Source organism: Heteronotia binoei, chromosome 8, assembly GCF_032191835.1.
Source record: "Heteronotia binoei isolate CCM8104 ecotype False Entrance Well chromosome 8, APGP_CSIRO_Hbin_v1, whole genome shotgun sequence".
NCBI lineage: Eukaryota > Metazoa > Chordata > Lepidosauria > Squamata > Gekkonidae > Heteronotia > Heteronotia binoei.
In genome coordinates, this window is record NC_083230.1 from 94,162,537 (window position 1) to 94,186,310 (window position 23,774).

At 41.9% G+C, this 23,774-nt stretch overlaps 1 protein-coding gene across 2 annotated transcripts in view; it reads right to left on the reverse strand.

The window, feature by feature from the left end:
* The window catches only part of TBXAS1 (thromboxane A synthase 1), a 443,365-nt gene that overhangs the window by 267,109 nt on the left and 152,482 nt on the right, over positions 1-23,774 (reverse strand). For both annotated transcript variants that reach the window (XM_060245644.1, XM_060245645.1), the window contains one exon: positions 2,492-2,544. In XM_060245644.1, the coding sequence (XP_060101627.1) occupies positions 2,492-2,544 (53 nt within the window). The remainder of the gene's footprint in view (positions 1-2,491; positions 2,545-23,774) is intronic.

Here is a 23,774-nt window from a genome sequence, read left to right on the forward strand (position 1 = left end):
CAAGGCAGACCCCCGAATCCCCATGTCGGCGAGGCGGCTAGACAGTAGCTGGTGGTCAACCATATCAAATGCACCTCACAGATCTAATAACAATAGCACCACTGAGTCGCCCTGATCCAGATGTCGCAGGAGGTCATCCATGAGGGCAACCAGAGCTGTCTCTATTCCATGACCTGGACGAAAGCTGGACTGGAACAGATCCAGTGCAGAAGTGTCATCCAGGAACCCTTGTAACTGAGCTCGCTCTATAACCTTACCCAAAAAAGGTAGGTTTGACACCGGTCGATAGTTTGCCAATTCGGCCAGGTCTGCAGCTGACTTTTTAAAGAGGGGGTGTACCACTGCAATGGATGAGAAGTCCATTGCAAATTCTAACCACCATAAGGATCTAAGCAAGCAATTTTCCCAGGAAAAGTTCAAACTTTGATCATTTTTTTCTCCCATTAACTCATTTCATACCTAAAGTTTCTTGCTTTTCTTCCTTAGACCTTTTTTCCCTTTCCAGTTATACCTGACTTTTGGCAACCCTGTGAGGTTTTCCAGGCAAGATACATTCAGAGGTGGTTTACCATTGCCTGCTTCTGCATCATGACCCTGCTGTTCTCTGTTGGTCTCTCATCCAAATACTGACTACAGATGACCCTGCTTAGCTTCCAAGATCTGATGAGATCGGGTTACTTTTGGCTATCCAGGTCAGGACTCTTTAGCTATGGTTGGAGTCCCCAACCTTTTTGAGCATGTGGTCACTTTTGGAATTCTGGCACAGGGTGGCGGATGCAACAACAAAATGGCTGACACAGAAGGCAGAGCGAACCAAACCTTAAATGGATGCCACAAGAAGTGGAGCCAAGTACAAAATGCAGGGAAGTGAGGTTACACATAACTTTAATAGTAATTTTTCAACATTTCAGGCAGAAGCTCTGCTTAACAGGTTTCTTGTTTACACACAACTGCCTTCAGTCATGCAGTGAAGAACTTTGTGGTGTGGTGCCAGATGCTGCCAAAACAATGTTTGTTTGTTTTAATCTGCACAGCCAATCAGATCTTCAGTGGACAATCAGAAGCCTGGCTGGGCAAAAGCCCTACTTCGCCCCACTTATTTTCTAAAACACTTGGTAGGCACCAAGAAGGTGTCAATGGACATCATGGCACCCATAGGTATCATGTCGGTGTAGGGTTGACAGGTCTGTGTTGAAAAATGCCTGGAGACTTTGGGGGTGTGTTGTGTATGTGGACTCTGTGTTTAATGTTGGGTGTTAGTTCCTGCCTGGTTCATTGGGCCTTTAGGAGTGAGCTTGGGGACATGGACACAATGGGAAGCAAGATCCAAATCCCTGCTTCCCCGGACCAATCGCCAGCCCCCTGCTGGTTCAAATGACCCAATGATGTTCTAGTGCAGGAACTTTTGAGTTGGCCCAGTTCCACAGTCTTCGTCTAACCATTACCATGCTGTAACTTGAATAAAGATCACTGCAACCTAGCCTCCTCATGTATCGAACTTGCTATTTATCAGGGTGAATCTGGGAGAGGGCAGGGTTTGGGGAGGGGAGGGGCCTCAGCAAGGTACAATGCTGTAGAGTCCACTCTCCAGAGCAGCCATTATCTGCCAGCTGGAGATCAGTTGTAAAACAGGAGATCTCCAAGCCCCCACCTGTGTATATAATGGCTGAAGTTAGGGTGGTCAGTACTACTTTTATGGTTATTCATTGAGCAAAGTTGATGGCGTTCTTATCCGGTGTTTGAAATTCATTATGAGAAGCTGGAAGAAGCTAATGGGAAACAGGGGAACTAGTACAGACTGTTACAGACTGCTGGCTGCACAGCCTTATGAATTGATGGTTGCACAGATTTAAGAATATTGAATGTATTGAACAATTGTCAATTTCACCGGAACTTTCCCAAAGGAACTACGACCTTCAGTTGCGAAAAAAGGAGGGACTGGCGTTCTTGTGCAACCGTTCCTTGGACTGTATAAGAATTTATATACTGTGTGGAATTTAATATATAAGATATTTCTAATTACTGCATTATTTATTTGATTTATTGATGGTTTGAGGCTGGATTTCATGGTAGCTTGTGCCTTTATCCCTTTTCCCACCTGAAGGCTGGCAACTATAAGGGACCAATGCTGTGGGTCAACATTATAAACGCAATCATTATCCCCTCCTTGCTCTACTGTTATTTGATTACTGCCTACTATTCTAGCCTTTGCTTTTGGTCTAGTCAGTTTCTGATGGGAAGGGGAAGAGCCAGTAATATGCACATTTGACTTCAGCTGTGAATTCAGAAGGAAATCAGCAAGTTCTTATCTGCAGAGTACAATTCAGATATTGCTTAACAATCCTGATACGTGTGCCATGTTGTCTTACTGCAAACCTTAGACAGTGCTGGAAACATGCCCAGAATTCACTACTAAATCCACTCAAATTGAGCTAACTAGAAATCAAAAGAAGCAATGATAAAATATGATAATGAAACAAGTATATCTTACCCACAGGCAGGTCCATACTCATTTATCAGCTTGTTGTGGTTTTCCCAAAAGCCCTGTATGTACAGACAGAGATGTCACAGTATTATAATCAATTCTGTACACCAGTGTGGCTCTCATTATCTGACTCACCATCATTCAGAAACCAACTTTGTCCTTCTGCAGGAAAACAGCACATGGGAATGTTCCCATAATCCTGCTGGGGAAAAAAATTCAGTGTCTACCCATGAAGATGTTGATGCTCTGACAAATCAAACAATAGATCCAAGTGGGTAGCCGTGTTGGTCTGAAGCAGTTGAACAAAGCAGGAGTCAAGTTGCACCTTTAAGACCAACTAAGTTTTATTCAGAATGTAAGCTTTTGTGTGCTAAAAACATACTTCTTCAGAAGAGGGGATCAGGAATAGTGGGCTGAAATACATGCAGTTTGTTGATTAAAAGGGCAAACTGGCTGGGATCACATGGTGGAACTGTGTGGCAATTTAGAAAGCCATTTGGTCTGGATAGCCATAAAAGGTAATACAAGTTTCCGGCCAATTGGTTTTTCTGCAAGTCTAGGGCCGTTTTCGCACTTAGCGTTTGCTCCCCTTTTTCCGCGGCGCAATTATGTCCAGAGCATTTTTCTCGTTTTCCCACTAGTGACTCTTTGCGGCGTCGCCTTCCCTGAAGCCCCGGCTCAAATCGTTTTCCCACTGGCATCGGCTTGAGTCCGATGCCCTGTCAATCATTTTTTTTTTAAGCGCAAGTCTGGTCGCGTAATGACGTACTAACGTACTAACGTAACATCGAGCTGCTGCCTCCCCTTCATTTCTTGGACAAACCGCATCACGTGTGCTGCTGCTGCTTATGGATTGGCTGCAGCTGTAGAATCCTCCACAGCCCTTTATGTATTAACGGAAGCATTCACAGTGGAGAATCCTAGCACTAGATTCCCCCCCCCCAAATTCTGAAGCACTAGATCCCCCCCCCCCAAATTTCCTCCGCTCTCTTTCCCCTCCCCGGCTGGCGCTTGCAACGGGGACCTGACTGATTCCTGCTGCCAGAGCTCCCCCCCCCCGCTCCATTCTCTCCTTCCCCTTCTGTGGCGCGTGTGAGGAGCTCGGTCGCGTCTACTTTCTAACCGAGCGGAATGTAGCCAGGGAGAAGAATGCAGGACTCCAACTTCCCATTTTATACATGGCGATTTTGTGCAGGTCCAGAAATCCTGGTGGCACAGCTGAGGGAGGCATTCCCTTCTTAAAACACACACACATGGACGCTGTGGCCCGCACCGGCACTACATTCCCCCCCCCCCCAGCAATGGTCGTTTTCGCATTATCGAGATAACGCAACAGCGGAATAACGCAACTAAAGTCAATAATAAAAAAAAATTCTAACGAAACCAATTGAAGTGCCAATTGAGGCTATTCCAGGAGGGTTTTTTTTTTTTCTATTTGTTAATTTCGAAATATCGCTATTACGCAAAACTGTGAAGTTTAAAAAAAAAAAATGGCCGTGCCGGCACTTTGGGGAAGCGCCGCGAAATGCTGATGATTGGCCAAGCGGGTGGATGGGGTGGGAGGACGGAAAGGGAGAGGGTGACGCCCCCAAAGCAGTCGATCCGGCGTGGATGGATTTCGCACAGGAAACTCCGCTGAGTGGATCCGGAGTGGATCCGGAGGTTTTCGGAAACTCCGGCAACTTGCTGAAAAACATACTCCGGCGTAAAATCCCTGAAGCGCCGGAGCAAAGCGCAGCGCCGGAGCAACATGTGTGAAATCCAAGAGAAGATCCGGAGGTAAATGGGGCGCTACACCGGAGCAAACGCTAGTGGGAAAACGTGGTGAATCAAAAAAGGACATGTATTTCCTAGTTGTAGTCCACCTAATTTACTTCTCAACATCAATCTATACAATATAAACATCATTCTAGTTTGCCATTAGAAAAAAAGAATACATAAAATGAAAATGGGTTAAGTATATGTAATGAGATAAATAGCCAATATCCCTTATTTATAAAATATAAAATCAATATAAAACATTATTCTGATACACTATTATAAAAAATAAATACATTGGAATACTGTGGATATATAGCTGTACTCACTGAGAGTGGGTTTAGCATATGTAATGAGGTAAAAAGCCAACATCCCTGTTCAGTCTTGGGGGAGTGTTTGTTCCAAGTTTCTTAATAATTTCTAATTCAGCAATTTCTCTCTCCATTCTGTTCTTGAAGTTCCTTTGCAGTAAAACAGCTACTTTGAAGTCACCCATTGAATGTTTTGGAAGGTTAAAGTGTTCTCCCACAGATTTCTCAGTTCTGTAATTTTTGAAGTCAGATTTGTGTCCATTTATCCTTTGGCATAGGGTTTGTCCTGTTTACCCTATGTAGAGAACTGAAGGGCATTGTTGGCATTTAATGACATATATAATGTTGGAGGATGAACAAGTGAATGAACCTGAGATGGTATAGTTAATGTTGTTAGGCCCAGTGATTGTGTTGTCTGGGTGTATGTGACAGCAAAGTTGGCACTTGGGTTTATTACAAGCTCTGGTACCGGTGTCCATGCTCAGATGAGATGCTGTATTGTTGTGGGTGAGTTGTTTGAGATTGGCGGGCTGTCTGTGTGCAAGAAAAGGTTTACCGCCCCCCCGCCCCCACAGTACTTTTGAAAGAGAGCTGTCACTATCCAATTTGTAAGTTGTTGATGATACGTTGAACTTGGCCAGACATATTTGGAGGAAGCTGAGACCAAGAAGTACTGCCAACATCTCAGGGATTTACTTTGGACAGGACTTTTTTTGTAGAAAAAGCCCAGCAGGAATTCATTTGCATATTAGGCCACATCCCCAGATGCCAAGCCAGCCGGAATTGCATTTCTGTGCATTCCTGCTCAAAAAAGCCCAGGGAGGCAGTGATAAGCATCAGCCATGTTTGCTGCCTTCTGCACTGCTGACTCTGGCAGTGTGGCCAATTCCTTGGATGCCTGGGCAGAAATATGGGAGTGCCAGTCAAAATGGTCTGATGTGCTTCTGTTGGCACACATGCCAGGGGTTGCATACCCCTTTGGCCAAATGCTGTATGACCAAGCCAGGCATGGTCTACCCAAGACATCTTGCTATCCAATTAAGCTTCCCAACCCTCCCGCCCTGGCGGGGGACCCCCGAATTTTCACCCTCCTCCCCCGCTCTTAAAAAATCTGGGGGCGGGGGGAGAGAGAACATACCTGTAGGCATCATGTTGTTTTACAGCTTGGGATCCGTTTTTAAGGCTGTACAGGAAACAGGAACGGCCCCTCCCTTTCTTTTCCTGTGCAGCCTTACTTTTGTTTTCCCAGCAAGCACATTCTGCTGGAAGAAGACCAAGTAGGGTAAGTGTTTGTGTGTGAGAGAGAGAGAGGGAGGGGGCAGGGAGGGGGGATTCCCTGGTATGGAGGCCCTCCCCCCCTTTAGAAAGTGTGGGGGGAGGGAAATGTCTACTAGGCACTCTATTATTCCCTATGGAGAACGATTCCCATAGGGAATAATAGGGACTTGATCCATGGGTATTGGGGGCTCTGGGGGGGCTATTTTTGAGGTAGAGGCACCAGATTTTTAGTATAGCAGCTAGTGCCTCTCCCCAAAATACCCCCCAAGTTTCAAAAATATTGGACCAGAGGATCCAATTCTATGAGCCCCAAAAGATGGTGCCCCTATCCTTAATTATTTCCTATGGAAGAAAGGCATTTAAAAAGGTGTGCTGTCCCTTTAAATGTGAGGGCCAGAACTCCCTTGGAGTTCAATTATGCTTGTCACATCCTTGTTCCTGGCTCCACCCCCAATGTCTCCTGGCTCCACCCCAAAGTCTCCTGGCTCCACCCCCAAAGTCCCCAGATTTTTCTTTAATTGGACTTGGCAACCCTATATCCAATACATGATTTGTGAGGTGGTTCTTAAGATCCCTTACATTGACCGTGTTCAACTCCTGAATCACAAACAACTACAGACCATCTGAGAAAAGACATCCAGCATCCCCCTGCTTTATCTGCAAGTTCTAGGGTTGCCAGTTTCCAGGTGGGCCTTGGAGATCTCCTGGAGTTAGAACTGATCAGACTGCAGAAACCAGCTCTCCTGGAGAAAATGGCAGTTTCAGAAGACAGACTCTACAGCAACAAATCCCTGCAGAGCTCTCTCCACTCCCCAAACTCCACTCTCCCCAGGCTCTTCTCCCAAATCTCCAGTTATTCCCCCCAGTTGTGATCAGCAACCCTGTTGTGTCTTGCATTTCAGTCCCGAAATTACAACACAGCAGACGCTAAAGAGGTGACCAGTGGTAGTCCACTGGTCCCCGGATGTAGCTCCGCAAATACGCTCCGCCAATTAAGATCTGTGGCGGGAAGTTAACTGGCCAGGATTGGACCTGGCCAGACGGAGGGTTGTTCCGGGGTATGTATATAATCAGGACCCGGCCCGCGTTGCCTTGCCTTGTGATGTATTCGCTAATAAAGCATGTTGCCTTCAACACGTCTCATCACTCAGTACATTACAAACCCTATCCATATTTCCATAGACCTGCCTTCAGACTTTCATTGACCAGCCTCCAGATTCTTCAATTTGGAACAGAGCTGTAAGCAAGGGGGCACTTGCATTTTTGAATGCTTTCTCTCTCCAGATAAGGGGAAAAAATCTTCCCAGCACAAAACAAACTATATTTTCACCAAGGTGAAATCTAGTCTATACTCAATGCTGATGTTATCATCAATAATGCCCCCCCTCCAGGTTTTGAAGTCCATATCCATTGCAAGTAGGGATAACAGCTTCCAGGTGGAACCTGGGGCTCTCCTGAACTACAGTGATCAGTTCCCCTGGACCCTATGGCATTGTAGCCCACTGAGGTCCCTGTCCTCCCCAGGCTCCATCCCCAAATCTCCAGGAATATCCGAACCTGGTTCTATGATTCTTCCAACCCTACCCCACCATCCCCGCCCCCCCCCCCCAGTAGCCAGGGGAAACCTAGCAACCGTTGCCAGGGCATAGCCAGCAAGAGGTCCCCAAGAGAGTAGATAGAAATATTGGCATAACAGGTATCATCATTCTTAATAGTAATGACTGTGCCCATTATGATAATGAAAGTAGCAAAACCAGACTATCCACAAAGAGATAGTGGCTTCTATATTTTGAGGAGATTCCCTAGGTATGTCAAAACCATGGCTTTGCAATATACACCCCTGTGGCCATTTTAGACTGAATACGCTTCAGAGCAAAGAATGCTGAGAACAGTAGCAAATCAATTAAGGGACTGGGGTGAGGAGAGAGAAATTTCCAAGTTGCTTCCCTGTACCCCAATTTTCCAAGGTCCTCTAACTTCTTTCTTTCAATACCAAATCCAAGGCTAAGTGCCTATCAGTAGGGATATGCAAAAAAGAAAAAAATTCGGTAGTGCACAGATTCGGAAATATACGGGGGGGGGGACGGAATCCTGTATATTGCTGAATTTCGTAGTCGGAATAGCCGCATATACGGTAGATGCATGGCTATTTCCGAATATACGGCCCCATTATACCCTATGGGCCACTGAAATCAATGGCAAATAGGGTATATTTGAAGTCGCCTGGAGGGGGTTTGAGGGAGAGCCCCCAAATTTGCAGGAGACCTGCAGGGGACTCTCCCCTACAAACCCCCCAAGTCCCAAAAAGATTGGGCCAGGGAGTCCAATTCCTGGGGCACCCAAAGCCAAACCTAACTTCACACCAGAGAATCTCTATAGGACCCAAATGCACTATATACATCTATCTACTCTATGAACCCTGCCACACAAAACACAATCTGCTCAATCTGCTGGCTGCAGCAAACCCAGATGCCAGCTCTCCAGCCCTGCCCCAAAGAATGCGGGGAGAGCTGGCCAAGCACAACAAGCATGCTGGCTCTGAGTCTCTCACCCAGGTGCCAGCTTCCCTGCCACAGAACACACAATCTACAGATGCCAGATCTCCAGCCCTGCCCCAAAGAATGCGGGGAGAGCTGGCCAAGCACAACAAGCATGCTGGCTCTGAGTCTCTCACCCAGGTGCCAGCTTCCCTGCCACAGAACACACAATCTACAGATGCCAGCTCTCCAGCCCTGCCCCCAAACAACATGGGGAGAGCTGGCCAAGCACAACAAGCCTGCTGGTTCTAGGTCTCTCACCCAGGTGCCAGCTTCCCTGCCACAGAACACACAATCTACAGATGCCAGCTCTCCAGCCCTGCCCCAAACAACACAGGGAGAGCTGGCCAAGCACAACAAGCCTGCTGGTTCTGGGTCTCTCACCCAGATGCCAGCTTCCCTGCCACAGAACACACATTCTACAGATGCCAGCTCTCTAGCCCTACCCCAAACAACACGGGGAGAGCTGGCCAAGCACAACAAGCCTGCTGGTTCTGGGTCTCTCACCCAGGTGCCAGCTTCCCCCCAAAAAAAACCAGAACCAGGAAAAGGGACAACAGGAGAAGGCCAAGAAACTCAACTGTTAAAAAAGTGGCCTTTAAAACAATGAAAATTAGGCCAAACAGCCCCCCCCCCAAGAACCACAACCAGAAGAGAAAAGGAACAGCAGCAGTACAACACAGCAGCAATAAATCAAACACAGAATCCTTTTAAAACAGTAAAAAAAACCTTAACTTTTAACAATACAGGAACTTTACCAACCCCTCCCCTCCAAAAAAACCCTTCACCCTCTCCAAGAAATCCAAGCCACCCAAATCAGGAAAAGTAAAAGGACACTGCACTTTTAAAAGTTCTCCCACTAAAGTAAGATATGGGCAAATTGGCAAAAAAACCCCCACCCCAGGCCCCCTCCCCTAGTAGAACCCCCTAACCCCAAATAAGCTACCCACCACCCAAATCTGGATAAGTAAGGGGACTCTGAGTCTTAAAAAGTCCTTTTACCAACTAAAATAAAAACAAGAACCCCAAGACTGTCTTACCTTAGACGTCTTCTCCACACCAGGCAAATCTGGTAAGGCTGAGAGAGAGCAGCAGCAGCTGAGGCCAAGGGCCAGCACAGCACAATCTCTCTCTCACACCAACACACACCAACACAGCAACAATGGAGGAGTCCAGCTAGGCAGACTCCTTAAAAAGGTTCTCTGGCCCTACAGAGAGCAGTTTCAAAAAATAGCACTGCTCTGTGATTGGTCAGACAACAGTGCTTACTTGGATACCCAAATAAGCAAAAGATCAAAAGAACAACAATGTTGCTGATGGCTGAGGGATCAGCTACACAACAGCCCTGCAAAGCATGCATTTGCAATGCATTTTGAAAATGCATGCTTTGGATTGGCTGCTGGGGCTCCTCTTCCCCCTCCCCCCCCTCTGATCCCAGGGAGGCTATGGGAGAGGTGGGAAAAGGCTACCAAAGGCGGGAAAGGAGGCAAGCAGCTCCCCTGAGGCTGCAGAAGCCCCTTTCCCGCCTTTTCCATGGATTTCCGTATACTTCCGAATATCTATACGGAAGTATACGGGGAGCCATGCTCAGCTCCCGCATAATGGGCCCCAATTGGATTCGGCTGTATGCGATTCCGTATACAGCCAAATCAGGGGTGATTCGGCGGTTGATTCGGTTCAGCCGAACCAAATGCACACCCCTACCTATCAGTAGGCAGTGAAATAGAATACCCCCCTCCATAGACAAGGATTTCTGTCTCACACCACGGTAGACAGTAAAATAGGATGCAAACCGCAAATAGGATTTCTGTATATCCAGAGATTCAACATAGTATGCAAGAAGAATAAAGCATTTTTTAAAACCACAAATATAGTATAGTGTTCTGAAGGAAGAAGTGATTTCCCAATTACCCCTGCATTCTCCTGCCCCCAAGATTTCTGATGGTTTGCATTGCACATATAAGCACATAAACATCTAGTACATCACTAAACATGAACTTTCAGCCCTTTAATTAAGTATACCTATCATAAAGCTGAAATTGCTCTGGACACCAGCAGACAGCTGCATGTGTATGTATCCAAGCTTTTTAAAAAAGCCATGTACACAGTTTGTTTCCTTTGATCATCATCTCTAATAGTTGTCCTCTGTGGGTAATATTGCTTAATTTACGTGAGTGCCATTTCAAATTTTAACAAACACATACAGGCCTTATGAATTTAATAAAAGAAGCCTTCCTACCCTTTAGAGTTATTGAGAGGTTAGTGTTATGTAATTAAGTTAATCCTCATTTGTAAAGGCTAATTAACTAAATGCTAATTGAATCTGCATATGAAAATTAGCACAATGTGTTCTCATTAGACAATTTTAAAAAACTACCCTGACTAAAACCAAGAAAACTAAATTATTTTGTACCTTAAAAAAAAATCTTATAGTAAGTAAAATGAAAATTTTTCTGGTGCAACATAATGCTCTGCACTTGATTAGTGCTTGCTTCATCTGATTAGCTGACATTGCAACAAATGGCTATTGCCTACATCAATTCTCTAAATGTATGCGGATTTTAAATAGCTCACTGGCTAGCATGGAGGCTTAACAAAAACCCAGGGAAACCAAACCAAGAAGTTTGCCACAGATGGTTTAGCATCTTGGCCATGTTTCAAACTCTGGACCATTACAGCGCAACCCAAAGTTGATAGGTTAGGTCCAACCAGATTTTCCCCTGGTCAAAAAGGGAGGAAGGGGGTTCTCTTTGACCATGAATACCATCTTGAGGTCCTGGGATCTGTACAGACAAAAGTCTTGTGGAAGGGAGACTATAATAAGCATGAAAACTGGATGAGACTGAACAAAAAAGCCTCACTGGCTTCAACCCCATGTATTCCACTTGCCTCCATCTTCCCTAGGTCCAGAAATCATTGATGCAAGCATTCTCTCCAGTTTGCATACAGTGAGCAGGGACACTGATCAAGGTGGGCCTGATACCTGACATACTACACAATGTCAGAGAGCTCATACAGGTGACAAACTGCCCCAAGGTACATTCTCTCATTCCAGTATAGATTGGTTTTCTGTATCATTCTGCCAAGCAAATAAGGAAGACTGTGTGAAGAAGGATGACAAAATAGATGATTCACTGCTTGTCACTATCCATCCAAAGATGCATGCCATTGGACACCTTAAGTCTTCAAAGTCAATGTGCTGTTTCTCAAAGGAGAAAAAGGTGGAAGAGTATCTGCTTTGCATGCAGAAGGTCCCAGGTTCAGCCCCTGGCACCTTCAGTTAAAAGGACCAGGCCTAGGTAATCACAGAATCATAGAGTTGGAAGAGCACTCCAGCCCCCTTGCACAATGCAGAAAATTCACAAATACCTCTCCCACACACATACATCCCCTGTGACCCCTGCTCCATGCCCAAAAATGGTAAAAAAAAAAAAAAAAACCCTCCAGGATCCCTTACCAATGTGGCCTGGAGAAAAATTTCCGACTGTCAATGAACATTTTCCTGGGTATGAAAGGAGCAGCCACAAGAACTAAGTCCTGATGCAGCCCTTCCTGCCTCCTTCTCATGAGCTGTATAATTCACAGAATCAGCATTGATATCAGATGGCCATCTAGCCTCTGTTTAAAAACCTCCAAGGAAAGAGAACCCACCACCTCCCAAGGAAGCGTTCCACTGAGGAACCACTCTGTCATGAAGTTCTTCCTAGTGTTTAACCAGAAACTCTTTTGATATAATTTCAACCCGTTGGTTCTGGCCTGACCTTCTTGGGCAACAGAAAACAATTCTGCACCATCCTCTATATGTGAGCCCTTCAAGTACTTGAAGATGATCATATCTCCTCTCCTCTGATGGGAAAGACCTCTGCCTGAAACCCTGAAGAGCCACTGCCAGTCTTAGTAGACAAGAGAGACCTTGATAGATTGATGGTCTGGTTCAGTATAAGGCAGCTGTGTGCACCCACCTGTCCAGTATTCAAAGCAAGCTCAAGCACGCTGGTACAGTCCTCTTGCAGGCCTGACTCAGTTCAGAATGATCACGTCTTATCTGTTAGCTCTTCAAACACAATAATATTTGACATCATCACTGTATAGATGACCCCCCTCCACTGCACATTGACTGAATGTGCAGGGAGGACAAGTGCATTGGCCCTTCCCCTTGCCTCCCCAGGATCACTAGTTTGTGAGCAGTGTCTATACACATAGGAAGCATCCACATGTATGCTACCTTCCTGTGATCAGCATTGCTATCTGAGCATTGTTGGTCATGGGGAGGGAGCATCCATGCAAACACTCCCTCCACACATTTTCACCATGCAGATGACCTGACAATTGTGTGGAGACAGGGCCAGCAAGCTTATGCCCAGTCTCCTTCTCCTCACCTTCATTCAGTGCTCAGGGAGATCATCTGTACAGGGCCAGAGATAATTTCCAATGACTGATTCCCGTTGGTATTGTTTACTAATTCAGGGCCATCAAAGGATTGTACCACATGCAAAACTACACATTTGAATCTGCTTTGTCACAAAGAGTGAGAGGTGGGTGACTTCTGGAATACATGAAGCTGCCTTATACAAAACCAAGCTGTTGGCTCCTCTAGCTCAGTATTGTCTGTTCTGATGGGCAGCCTTCTACTAGTGTTAGAAAGGGCTTACAGCTCTTTGCAATACACAAAATGCTTATCTCACTCAATGCTCCTAAAAACTTATCTTAGATGAGAAATGCTTACCAAGATCCGTTCTTTGTGGTTCACTGGTGATTTAAATTTTGGTCTCCTAAGTCTGGAGCTGCCCTGACTAGGATGGCCCAAGCTACCTGATCTCATCAGATCTTGGAAGCTATGAAGGGTCATCCCTGGTTAGTACTTGGATGGGAGACCTCCAAGGAAGTCCAGAGTTGCTTTGCAGAGGCAGGCAATGGCAAACCACCTCTGAACATTTCTTGCCTTAAAAAACACTACAGGGTCACCTAAATCAGTTGTGATTTCCACTACCACTAAGTCTAGATCCAGTTCTAGCCAATGAGACTTACTGGCTCACATTAATTTACATATGTCTGCTAATATGTCATGCATTCAGAAGGAAAAAATGAAGTTTAAAGGACTTCGGGGCAGAAATGACAAATCAGTATGCTTGCAATCAGGGCAGCCAATGTTTTTTTTTTTTAAAGAATCTATTACCTAGGTGAGGCCTGTCACAGGACATACCTTTGCCAAGCAGAAGGTGTGAGCCAACTTGTGTAACAATTGATGCATTATTCCCATGTTTTTCTGATGCATCAACCCAGCCTCTCTCATCTCAGGGTCAAGCTACAGTATATGTCTGACATGAATCACATCAGGGATGCCCAACTCCCAGTCACATGTAACATTGGGGAACTAAATGATGTAGCTCAAGAACACAGGAGAGGGAGGAGGGGCTTCACCTTTCCCTCCAATGCCATTTGCCCAATCAAAATGGTTGTGTGGGAGGGACTGTGTTTGCCCTGCTGTGGAACACCACGGGATGTAGACTGATGTCCCTAGTGTTATCCACTTTTGCCCTTAACAGATGCAAAGGAACTGCACAAACATCCTTTGAAATCTCATATGTAACAGTTGTTTTCAACAGCCTGGTGCCTTAGCACATGCATGTTGGCTATTCAGCTCAAACATTCACCCTAAGCAAAAATAGCATTGCTGAGTAAACTGGGACAAAGTTGGGGGGGAGGGGGGTCATTTAAAAAAATATCTGGCACCTAGCCACATGCCTTTCTTTCCTAGTTAGTTCATAGCTAAGGAAATAAGTTTCAGTTTTTCTCATTAGACCTTTTTTTCAGTAGCATGAGGACACAACCCTTTCTGTACATGGCTGACTCATAAAGAGATCCTCATGTCTGCTATTCTTCAAGAATTGTCTGTTTCACTGAAATATTAAGTGGAAAGGAGTGCAGGAAAAAGATATTGACCCTCACAAGGTCTGCGCAAGGGATAATTTCCCCCTCAGCCATATGTTCACTGAGCAATTCAATTACTCTTATCTTAATATGTATAACTATAAATGTAATTAATCATAAAATTATCCAGGCCTTTTAAAGCCTCTTGTGACAATATTGTACCCTAACTTAAGTACATAGGCACTACACTACATTTATTTTTATCCAGGTAGTTTTTCTTATTGCAGCTTTTCATAAAATATATGTAATTTTTAATATTGCCCCTTCTCATTATTAGAAATCTGAACAGAAACATACCAAATGTCTCAGATTTAAGAAATAAAATAAATGTATGAAAGCCAGTTGTTCATGGATTTAGGATAACACTGTCAACAAGAATATGCCTATAGAATAATATGGAGAGGAAAAATTATGGGTTGACTGGGAAAATACTATTTGTTATTAAGAATTTTTTTTGAGCCTCAATGCACATTCTGTATTGTGAGACTAATGATTTCTCAAAGATCAATATCTGGAAAGCACAGAGGCTTTTCTCAAAGAGGAAAACAATCAATTAGTTTTTTCTATTCCCTGTATAATCTCTCTCAAATATCTTAGTTAAAGCAACTTTCCAAACTACATATCACCTTTGGTTTAGCAATCTTGCCTTGTCTATAAGTCTTCCTGTACCACTAACCATCTGTTGTTCTCCTAAACCAACCTCAACATAGATAAAGATAACTGCAAAACAGAGCATACAGTATCCCGCAGGTGGATTTTAACTGCCTGACTAACTCTTTCTGACCCGTACCCTATCTCAAACTGAATGTTCCTTATTTCCCAGGCACTTGTATGACAGGTGTCAGGTTACATCTGAATGCTTTTTCTAAGACAGGGTGGGACTAATACCACTGTGAGGAAGAGTGACGAAGAAAAAGGAAACATGAAGAAGAAACAGAAATCTGCACTGAGCAGTCAGCAGCCCTGCTCTGTCAAGTGTTCTTTCATAAAACATCCATATGCGAACACAAGTTCAAGGTCTTCTGAGCAACTAGCTCATGCAGTTATAAAAAATCAACTGGTCAGGGGAGATAGTGGGGAGGAAACAGTTGAGAGGATGAGAGGGCAATAAAGAAGGACTTCCAAGCTGGCTCCAGACACCCTGAAGGATGGAAGAAGATCTAGTGGGTGTGCATTCCCCTCAGGTGTAACACCAGGGGCAGCTGTCGCCTACCCACTGGATCCCCAATGTCCATATCCATAGAAAGAAGACCTTGCAGCTTGTTTCAGACCCCAAGCACCCAGAATGGAAATGTTGGCCTTTAACATATTGTTATATTTGGATTATTGCTTTAAAAACTGTTGTTTCAATTTATTGAGAACAACTATATGGACTTTTAACTGTCACTACATTCTGCTTTGGAGTTAGTATTGTTCATTCTGATGTAGAAGACTTTCTGATCTCGTGTAACAACCCCAATTGATGTCACAAGTAATCCATATTATAAAGGTTCTTAAGTAGTTGTTATTTTTCTGTGTGTTCCTGATACATTTAAATGTTACATGTGTTTCTAGAACTGCAAAATGCTGTACAGACAGACAGACAGACAGACAGATAGATAGATAGAAGAAATAACTTTTATTAGATTTTGCAGAATTACATAAGTATAATTATATATATATATATAAAGCTTTCAGCAAAACACGGCTTTGTTCAAAGCTAGCCAGCCCATCAAAAGAAACAAAAACATTTTCTGGACCAATACGCACAAGTCTTTAGACTTTTCAACCTGTTCATATTGAAGAATTATTTTGGACAGACACAACAGGAACTTTTGGTTGATAAGACTTGTTTGATTATTCTGTTCTGTGCACATATTCAATTTGAGATACTCATGAAATTGATTTCCCAAGTACAATCCTCCCATTATTTATTTGGAGAAACTTATTTAATTAAAACACTACAGTCTTTTGTAAATTTATAATATTTTTATTAATTCTTTAAGTGATTTTCAAATTTTATACACAGTTATTTCATTTTCTCTTCTCCTTCTCACATGGTAGGATTGCTGCAAGGGTCCACAAGAATCTTGTGGGGAAGAGGAAACCGCAATAGTAGCAGTGGCCCACTGATGTCCTTCCTGATTCATACATGTACTCGCCAATACTAGCAGTATGTTTATGTTGCCTGCACAAGTATAGACAGGTTTCCTCCATTTGGATTTTTTTTAAAAAAAACATGCTTTCTGAAAAACTTGGGCGATTCCCCATGTCTGCAGAAAAAAACTTCTTCCTCTGTACCTGACCCAAGTCTCTGAAGTTAAAGATCTGCAGCTGAAGTTATGTTGTGAATTAGATATAACAAGCAAGTGACCAATGCGACTTGTGGGGAGGAATTCTGTGTCCTCTGGCTCATGCAGCAAAGGCTTAAATTTCTCCTTCTCTTCCCTTCACCTCCTCTCACTCACCAGCAACAAATCCATCATAAAATATAGTGTAGTCTTGTGCAGCAGTGGGAGCAGCAATGGCTCCTCCTCCCCCAACCAGCAACCTGCAGTACAGCTTCTTCTGACTGCCTGGCTCACATGACTGTACTCCCACTTTTTCTCCCCCACCTGCCTCCCTCAAAATGGCGGCTGATATGTCACTATGTAGTGTTATGAGATGTTGATCCCCCCTCCTTTTGGGGGATTTTTTCTACAAACCTACCTGCCCCCTTAAATCTGTTGAAAAATACTCCCACCTCTGTATCTGGACCCATTTTCTGAGGTTTTTTGATTCACACTAGGCTTCTCAGACCTCCTGCTCTGGCGGGAGACTTCTGGATTCGCAGCCTCATCTCCCGCTCTTCAAAACTCTGGAAGCGGGGGTGGAGGGGGGGGGAGAACATACCTTTAGGCTTCATGTTGTAGAGCTCCTGAGCCGTTTGCAAAATGTCTGCCCCTTTAAGGCTGGGCAGGAAGCAGGAAGCAGAAAGGGCTTCTGAGAACGACCCCTCCCTTTCTTTTGCTTTCGTTTTCACAGGAAGTAGAGTTGTCCGGAGGAAGATCTGGTAAGTGTGTGTGTGTGAGAGGGAGGGGGCAGGGGATTCCCTAGTTTGGAGGCCCTCCCCCCCTTTAGAAAGCGTGGGGGGGGAATGTTTACTAGGCACTCTATTATTCCCTATGGAGAACGATTCCCACAGGGAATAATAGGAAATTGATCCGTGGGTATTGGGGGCTCTGGGGGGGCTATTTTTTGAGGTAGAGACACCAAATTTTTAGTATAGCATCTAGTGCCTCTCCCCAAAATACCCCCCAAGTTTCAAAACGATTGGACCAGAGGGTCCAATTCTATGAGCCCCAAAATATGGTGCCCCTATCCTTAATTATTTCCTATGGAAGAAAGGCAATTTAAAAGGTGTGCTGTCTCTTTAAATGTGATGGCAAGAACTCCCTTGGAGTTCAATTATGCTTGTCACATCCTTGTTCTTGGCTCCACCCTCAATGTCTCCTGGTTCCACCCCCAAAGTCTCCTGGCTCCACCCCCAAAGTCCCCAGATTTTTCTTTAATTGGACTTGGCAACCCTAATTCACACAGGGGTTGGGTTCAGATTTCCAGTAGTTTCAAGAGTGTTCTACTTTGAAGTACCAACCTGATATAAATAAGAATTAACTTTCTCTCTGTTAACTGTTTATATCCTATCATTCTCTCTCAGCCTGCAACATGGTATATGAATTGGTTCTTCTATAAGTTATGTAAAGATGTTGTATTCGTTTTTGTCACTCCCTCTCCCTTTGCTAGGTGTTTTGAACATCTTCCCAGGCTATTCAGGTAAAATATCCCATTGTGCATGATTCCACTAGGGGAGCCAGACTCAGAAACTACAGTGGGCAATTTCAGTTAGGGTACTGTCAATGGCAAACCATCCTGTAAAAAGTCTGCCGTGAAAATGTTGTGATGCAACATCACCCCAGAGTTGGAAATGACTGGTGCTTCCACAGGGGACTACCTTTACCCTTTTTACTGTCCAACCTTTCTATCTCCTTTAGTTATACATAAATATCACATATTCTGACATTAATGGGTTGGAACTGGAGACCTTCTGTGTAAAAATTAAATTATCTGTAAATAAATGAAAACACAGGGTTGCTAACCTCCAGGTGGTAGCTGGAGATCTAGAAGAAGAATTGCAGATTTATACCCCGCCCTTCTCTCTGAATCAGAAATTTAGAGCGGCTTACAATCTCCTATATCTTCCCCCTCCCCACAACAAACACCCTGTGAGGTGGGTGGGGCTGAGAGGGCTCCCACAAGAGGACTTCCAGGGTTAGAAAATGCGAGCTGAACAGCTTCTCAGAAGGGGAGCAGGCTGGAACTTCTGTTCTGGGTAGTGTAAGGCAATTTAATGCCTACTGTCTACTTTTCTCAGTCAGAGATCAGTCCAAGATATGCACAGGAAGCTTTGAGGAGATTTACCTTGGCTAAAAGGGAGTCCCGAAGTGGGAGGGGGCTCCTTTGAGGCTTTGAGGGGTCTCCAGAGACGAGTTGCATTTTCATCATCTGCAGAAGTTTCCAGAGTCATTTATTTGACATAAGCTCGACAGGATCCTAATCTTCTTTGATACTACTAAACATCTAAAGCTACACAAGACCAGTGTTGATCTGGATAACTACAGAAAAGGTACTGATAACTATCTTTCATTCCGGGACTAATTAAAGTTAAACAAAATAAAATCAGAAGGTGGGAAATTGAAATCTAGAAAGCTTAGAAGAAGAAGGGGCGAAATTTGGACTTTATAAATTTAAAGGACAGTGCTAAAAAGTGGAAAGGAATTTATTGTTTGTTCTACTTGTGGTTTTTGAGAAAAAGCCCCATCATCATAGAATTGCAGCTCCCACAGTCAACACAGGAAATACGTCAAGTATCGTGAGATCTCTCTACCAGTGAAAATGGGATTTGGTGGCAAGTAAAGCAAGAAGCATTGGATGGAAAAGGGAAATCGTCGAAGCAGCCGCCTACTCTAGGACTATAATATCATAGAAAAACATCGGCGGCCATTGCAAGGAGGTTAAAGTTTAAATAAAATTTTTAAAGTGTTCGGGACATTAAAAATTAGAGAGCTGACAGAGGTGACGTTTATAAATGCTATTGGACATTATTGTTAATAACTATTTTAGAAGCCTCTAGAGAAAAAAGGGGGGGAAAATTAAAGTGAGGCAGAAAGTCACAACCGCCATTTTGGAGAAAATAAAAACTTTAAAAATTAATATCTGAGCCCAGGAGGCTCTGAGGATGGTGAAATTAGGGTTATTGAAGAAAGCAAGCTTCACTCTTTTAAACCTGATAGTTGAAATTTAATTTGGTGAGGTCAAAATTTTCAGTGTTTTTACATGTCAGACCATAAGCAAACCCGAACAAGGACTGCTTCACTGGAGAAAATGAAGGACCAATTAGATGCAATGGAAGCCAGGATAATGATAGGGATGAAGGAGATGATAACTGCTTCCAAAAAAGAAATTAGAAAAGATATTGAAGAGCTAAAAAAAGATATAGAAGATCTCAGAAATGAGACTGTGGTAACATCAAAGAAAGTGCAAGAGGTGGAAGGGAGAGTGAAAGTACATGATTCCACCTTGTTAAAAATACAAGACAAAGTGGCAATTTATGACTGCAAATTGATGGAGACCCAGATACATCTGAGAGGAGTACCTGAGAATGAAGAAACTGATTTGAAAATATATAATAAAAATAATTGCAGAATTTTTGGAGGAAGATCCTGAAGGGACTAGAAATATGTATGACTATATGTATAGAGTGAACTCACTTTATGCAAAAAAAAAAATAATCTACCAAGAGATGTGGTTATAAGATATATGACAAAAGAAATGGTGGGAAAGATCATGAATAAAAACTTTGAAAAGACATTGATAGTGGGAGGCAGCAGAGTAAGAATTATAAAGGAGTTGCCAAGACAAGTGATAACTGACAGAAGAGCATACAAGAAACTGACAGAAAAATTATGGGACAATGAAACGAGGTATAGATGGATAATACCTGAAGGTTTGAGCTTTGAACTTCAATGAAAAAGGATTACAATTACAAGCACACAGGAACTGCGTAGATTTTGTGAAGAACATAAAGAATTTGCACCATGATGGATTACAAATTATTATCTTGGAATGTAAATGGACTAAATTCACCACAAAAAATGAAAGTCAACGTTTCATTGGATTAAAAAGCAAAATTGCAATATAATTTGTTTACAAGAAGTACATATCAAACAAAAGGATTATAAATTTTTATGGAATAAGCAATTGGGACTAGAATTTCATTCATTGGCTGAAAAGAAGAAAAGGGGAGTGGTTTTTTATATTTAACAAGAATTGGAGCCGAAATTATTGTTTAAAAATAAAAATGGAAGATTTGTAGCAGTAGAAATAATATTAAATGCAAAAAAAAGTTATTGGGACTGTATGCACCAAATGGAGCAAAGGATGCTTTTAAAAAGACATTATACAACAATTTGATGAAGTGACATATGATCAAGTTTTGATAATGGGGGATTTTAATGGAACAATCCAGAATACATTGGATAGGTCTGGGAAAAAAAATAATAAGGAAGGAAAATTGCCAAAGTCTTTTTTTGAAATGGTCAAACAAGAAAACCTGGAAGATATATGGAGAAAATTTAACCCTGAAGTATGGGACTATACCTTTTTTTCAGCAAGACATAATACTTTTTCCAGAATTGACATGTTGTGGGGCACTAAGGATTTAGGCCTTATAACAAATAAAATAGAGATTTTATCTAAAATAGGGGCTGATCATAACCCAATAATGTGGATTACAAAATTGTCTAAAAAGTCGAGAAGATGGAGATTAAATAAAGATTTACTACAAAATAAAGAAATAGTGACATCTGTAGAAAATGAAACTAACGTTTTCTTCCAAATAAACGATAAAGAAGATATAGAATTTCAGACGGTGTGGGATGCTTATAAAGCAGTAATGAGAGGAACATTGATTACATTGAATAATAAAGACAAGAGGGCAAAAGAAAAACATATGTTGGACATTCAAAATGAAATAAAGAAAAAAGAAGGGGAACTGAGAAAAAGACCAGAGAAAAAGAAAATTATGAGGGAGATTACAATATTACAAATACAAATGAGACATTTGTTAAATAAAGAACTGGAATGGAATCTGAAAAGATTACAGCAGAAATCTTTTGAGGGAGCAAATAAACCTGGAAAGTATTTGGCCTGGCAACTGAAAAAAAAGAGAGAAAGTAAAATTATTAACAAAATTGTGGTTGATGGAAGAGAGTTGGTAGATCAGGAAGGAATAAAAAGAGAATTTTAAGTACTATGCCAAATTATTTAAGAGTGTTAAAATAAAGAAAGAAAAAATGGAAATGTATTTATAAAATATTAAAATAGCACCCTTAACAGAAAATATGTAAAAAGTTCTGAATGATCCAATTTAAAAAAATAGAAATTGAAGCAGCGATTAATGCAAAGAAAAATGGAAAGGCACCTGGGCCAAATGGATATACAGCTAAATTTTATAAAATCCTCAAAGAGGAATTAATACCGAAACTTCAGAAATTGATGAACATTATAAGAATAAAAGGGAAAATACCAAATACATGGAAGGAAGCTGTTATTTCATTGATTCCAAAAGAAGATAGAGATGTCACGAATGTAAAAAATTATAGACCAATTTCACTATTAAATAATGATTATAAAATATTGGCAGAATGACTTAAACATCATTTGATAAATTTTATAAAGGAGGATCAAGCGGGGTTTCTTCCCAAAAGGCAAATAAGAGACAATATTAGAACTGTTGTAAATATCGTGGAATATTATGAAAGGCATCCAGAAAAGGAAGTTGCATTATTCTTTGCAGATGCAGAGAAAGCATTTGATAATTTAAATTGGGACTTTATGTTTGCAGTAATGGAGAAAATGGAGTTGGGGAAAAACTATATAAGGATGATAAAAGCAATATATACTGAACAACGTGCAAGGCTATGTATAAATGCAGATCTTACAGAAGATATGACAATTAGCAAAGGTACAAGACAAGGCTGTCCGCTTTCCCCACTGTTGTTTATAATGACTCTTGAAATCTTACTGATGCAAATCCCAAAAGACAAAGAATAGAAGGATTAAAAGTAAAAGGATTTATTTATAAATATAGGGCATTTGCAGATGATATAATGTTTATAAATGAAAATCCCGTACAAGTAACACCTTTGTTGTTAGTTAAAATACAAGAATATGGAGAACTGGCGGGACTTTATATTGATAAAGAAAAATCAAAACTTCTTTGTAAAAATACGCAAGTAAGCAAACAAAAGGAATTGCAGAAGCTAACGGGTTGTGAAGTTACCTCTAAGGTAAAATAATTGGGTGTGGAGATAACAATGAAGAATATTGATTTGTTTAAAAACAATTATGAGAAGCTATGGAGTAAAATGGATCAAGATATGATAAAATGGAATAAACATAATTTGCCATTGCTTGGCAGAAAAGCTGCAATTAAGATGAATATTCTGCCAAGAATAATGTATTTGTTTCAAACTATTCTGATAGTGAAAGACAGTAAACAATTTAATAAATGGCAAAGGAAAATTTCAGAGTTTGTGTGGGCTGGGAAGAAACCAAGGATCAAAATGAAAGTTTTAACAGATGCAAAAGAGAGAGGAGGATTTCGATTACCAGATTTAAAACTATATCATGAAGCAGTTTGTTTAGTGTGGATAAAAAGAATGGATGATGCTGTTAAACAAAAAACTCTTAGTGTTGGAAGGTCATGGAAATAAATTTGGCTGGCACGCTTATATGTACTATGGGGGAAAAAAGATGGATGGTTTTTTCTCTCACCATTATATAAGAAACAATTTGCTAATACATGGATAAAATATAAGAAATATAGGGATGAGAGAAAACCGTTATGGATAGTGCCAGCAGAAGTAATAAAAATAACAGCTGAGACGGGTGAAGAAAAGTGGTTGTCATATAATCAACTATTAAAAATACAAAGTGGCAAAATAGAATTGAAAACTGCCGAAGAGCTGAATAATAAATATGATTGGTTCCAAATGCAACAAATAAAGAGCTTGGTGGATAATGATATTAAAACTGAAGGAATAAGAAAAGAGCAAACAGAAATGGAAAAAGTTCTGCTTGGAGATAATGAAAAATTAATTTCAAAATTATATGAATTACTCTTAAAATGGTCTACGAAAGATGAAGTAGTGAAATCTCAAATGATTAAGTGGGCAATTAATGTAAATAAAGAAATACAGATGGAAATTTGGGAATATTTGTGGAAGAATTCTATAAAGCTTTCGATGTGTCATAGTATTAAAGAGAACTGTTTTAAAATGATGTATAGATGGTATATGACTCCTAAAAAGTTGGCAAAGATGAACAATAAGATGCTAGATAGATGCTGGAAATGTAAAAAACATGAAGGTTCTTTCTATCATATGTGGTGGTCTT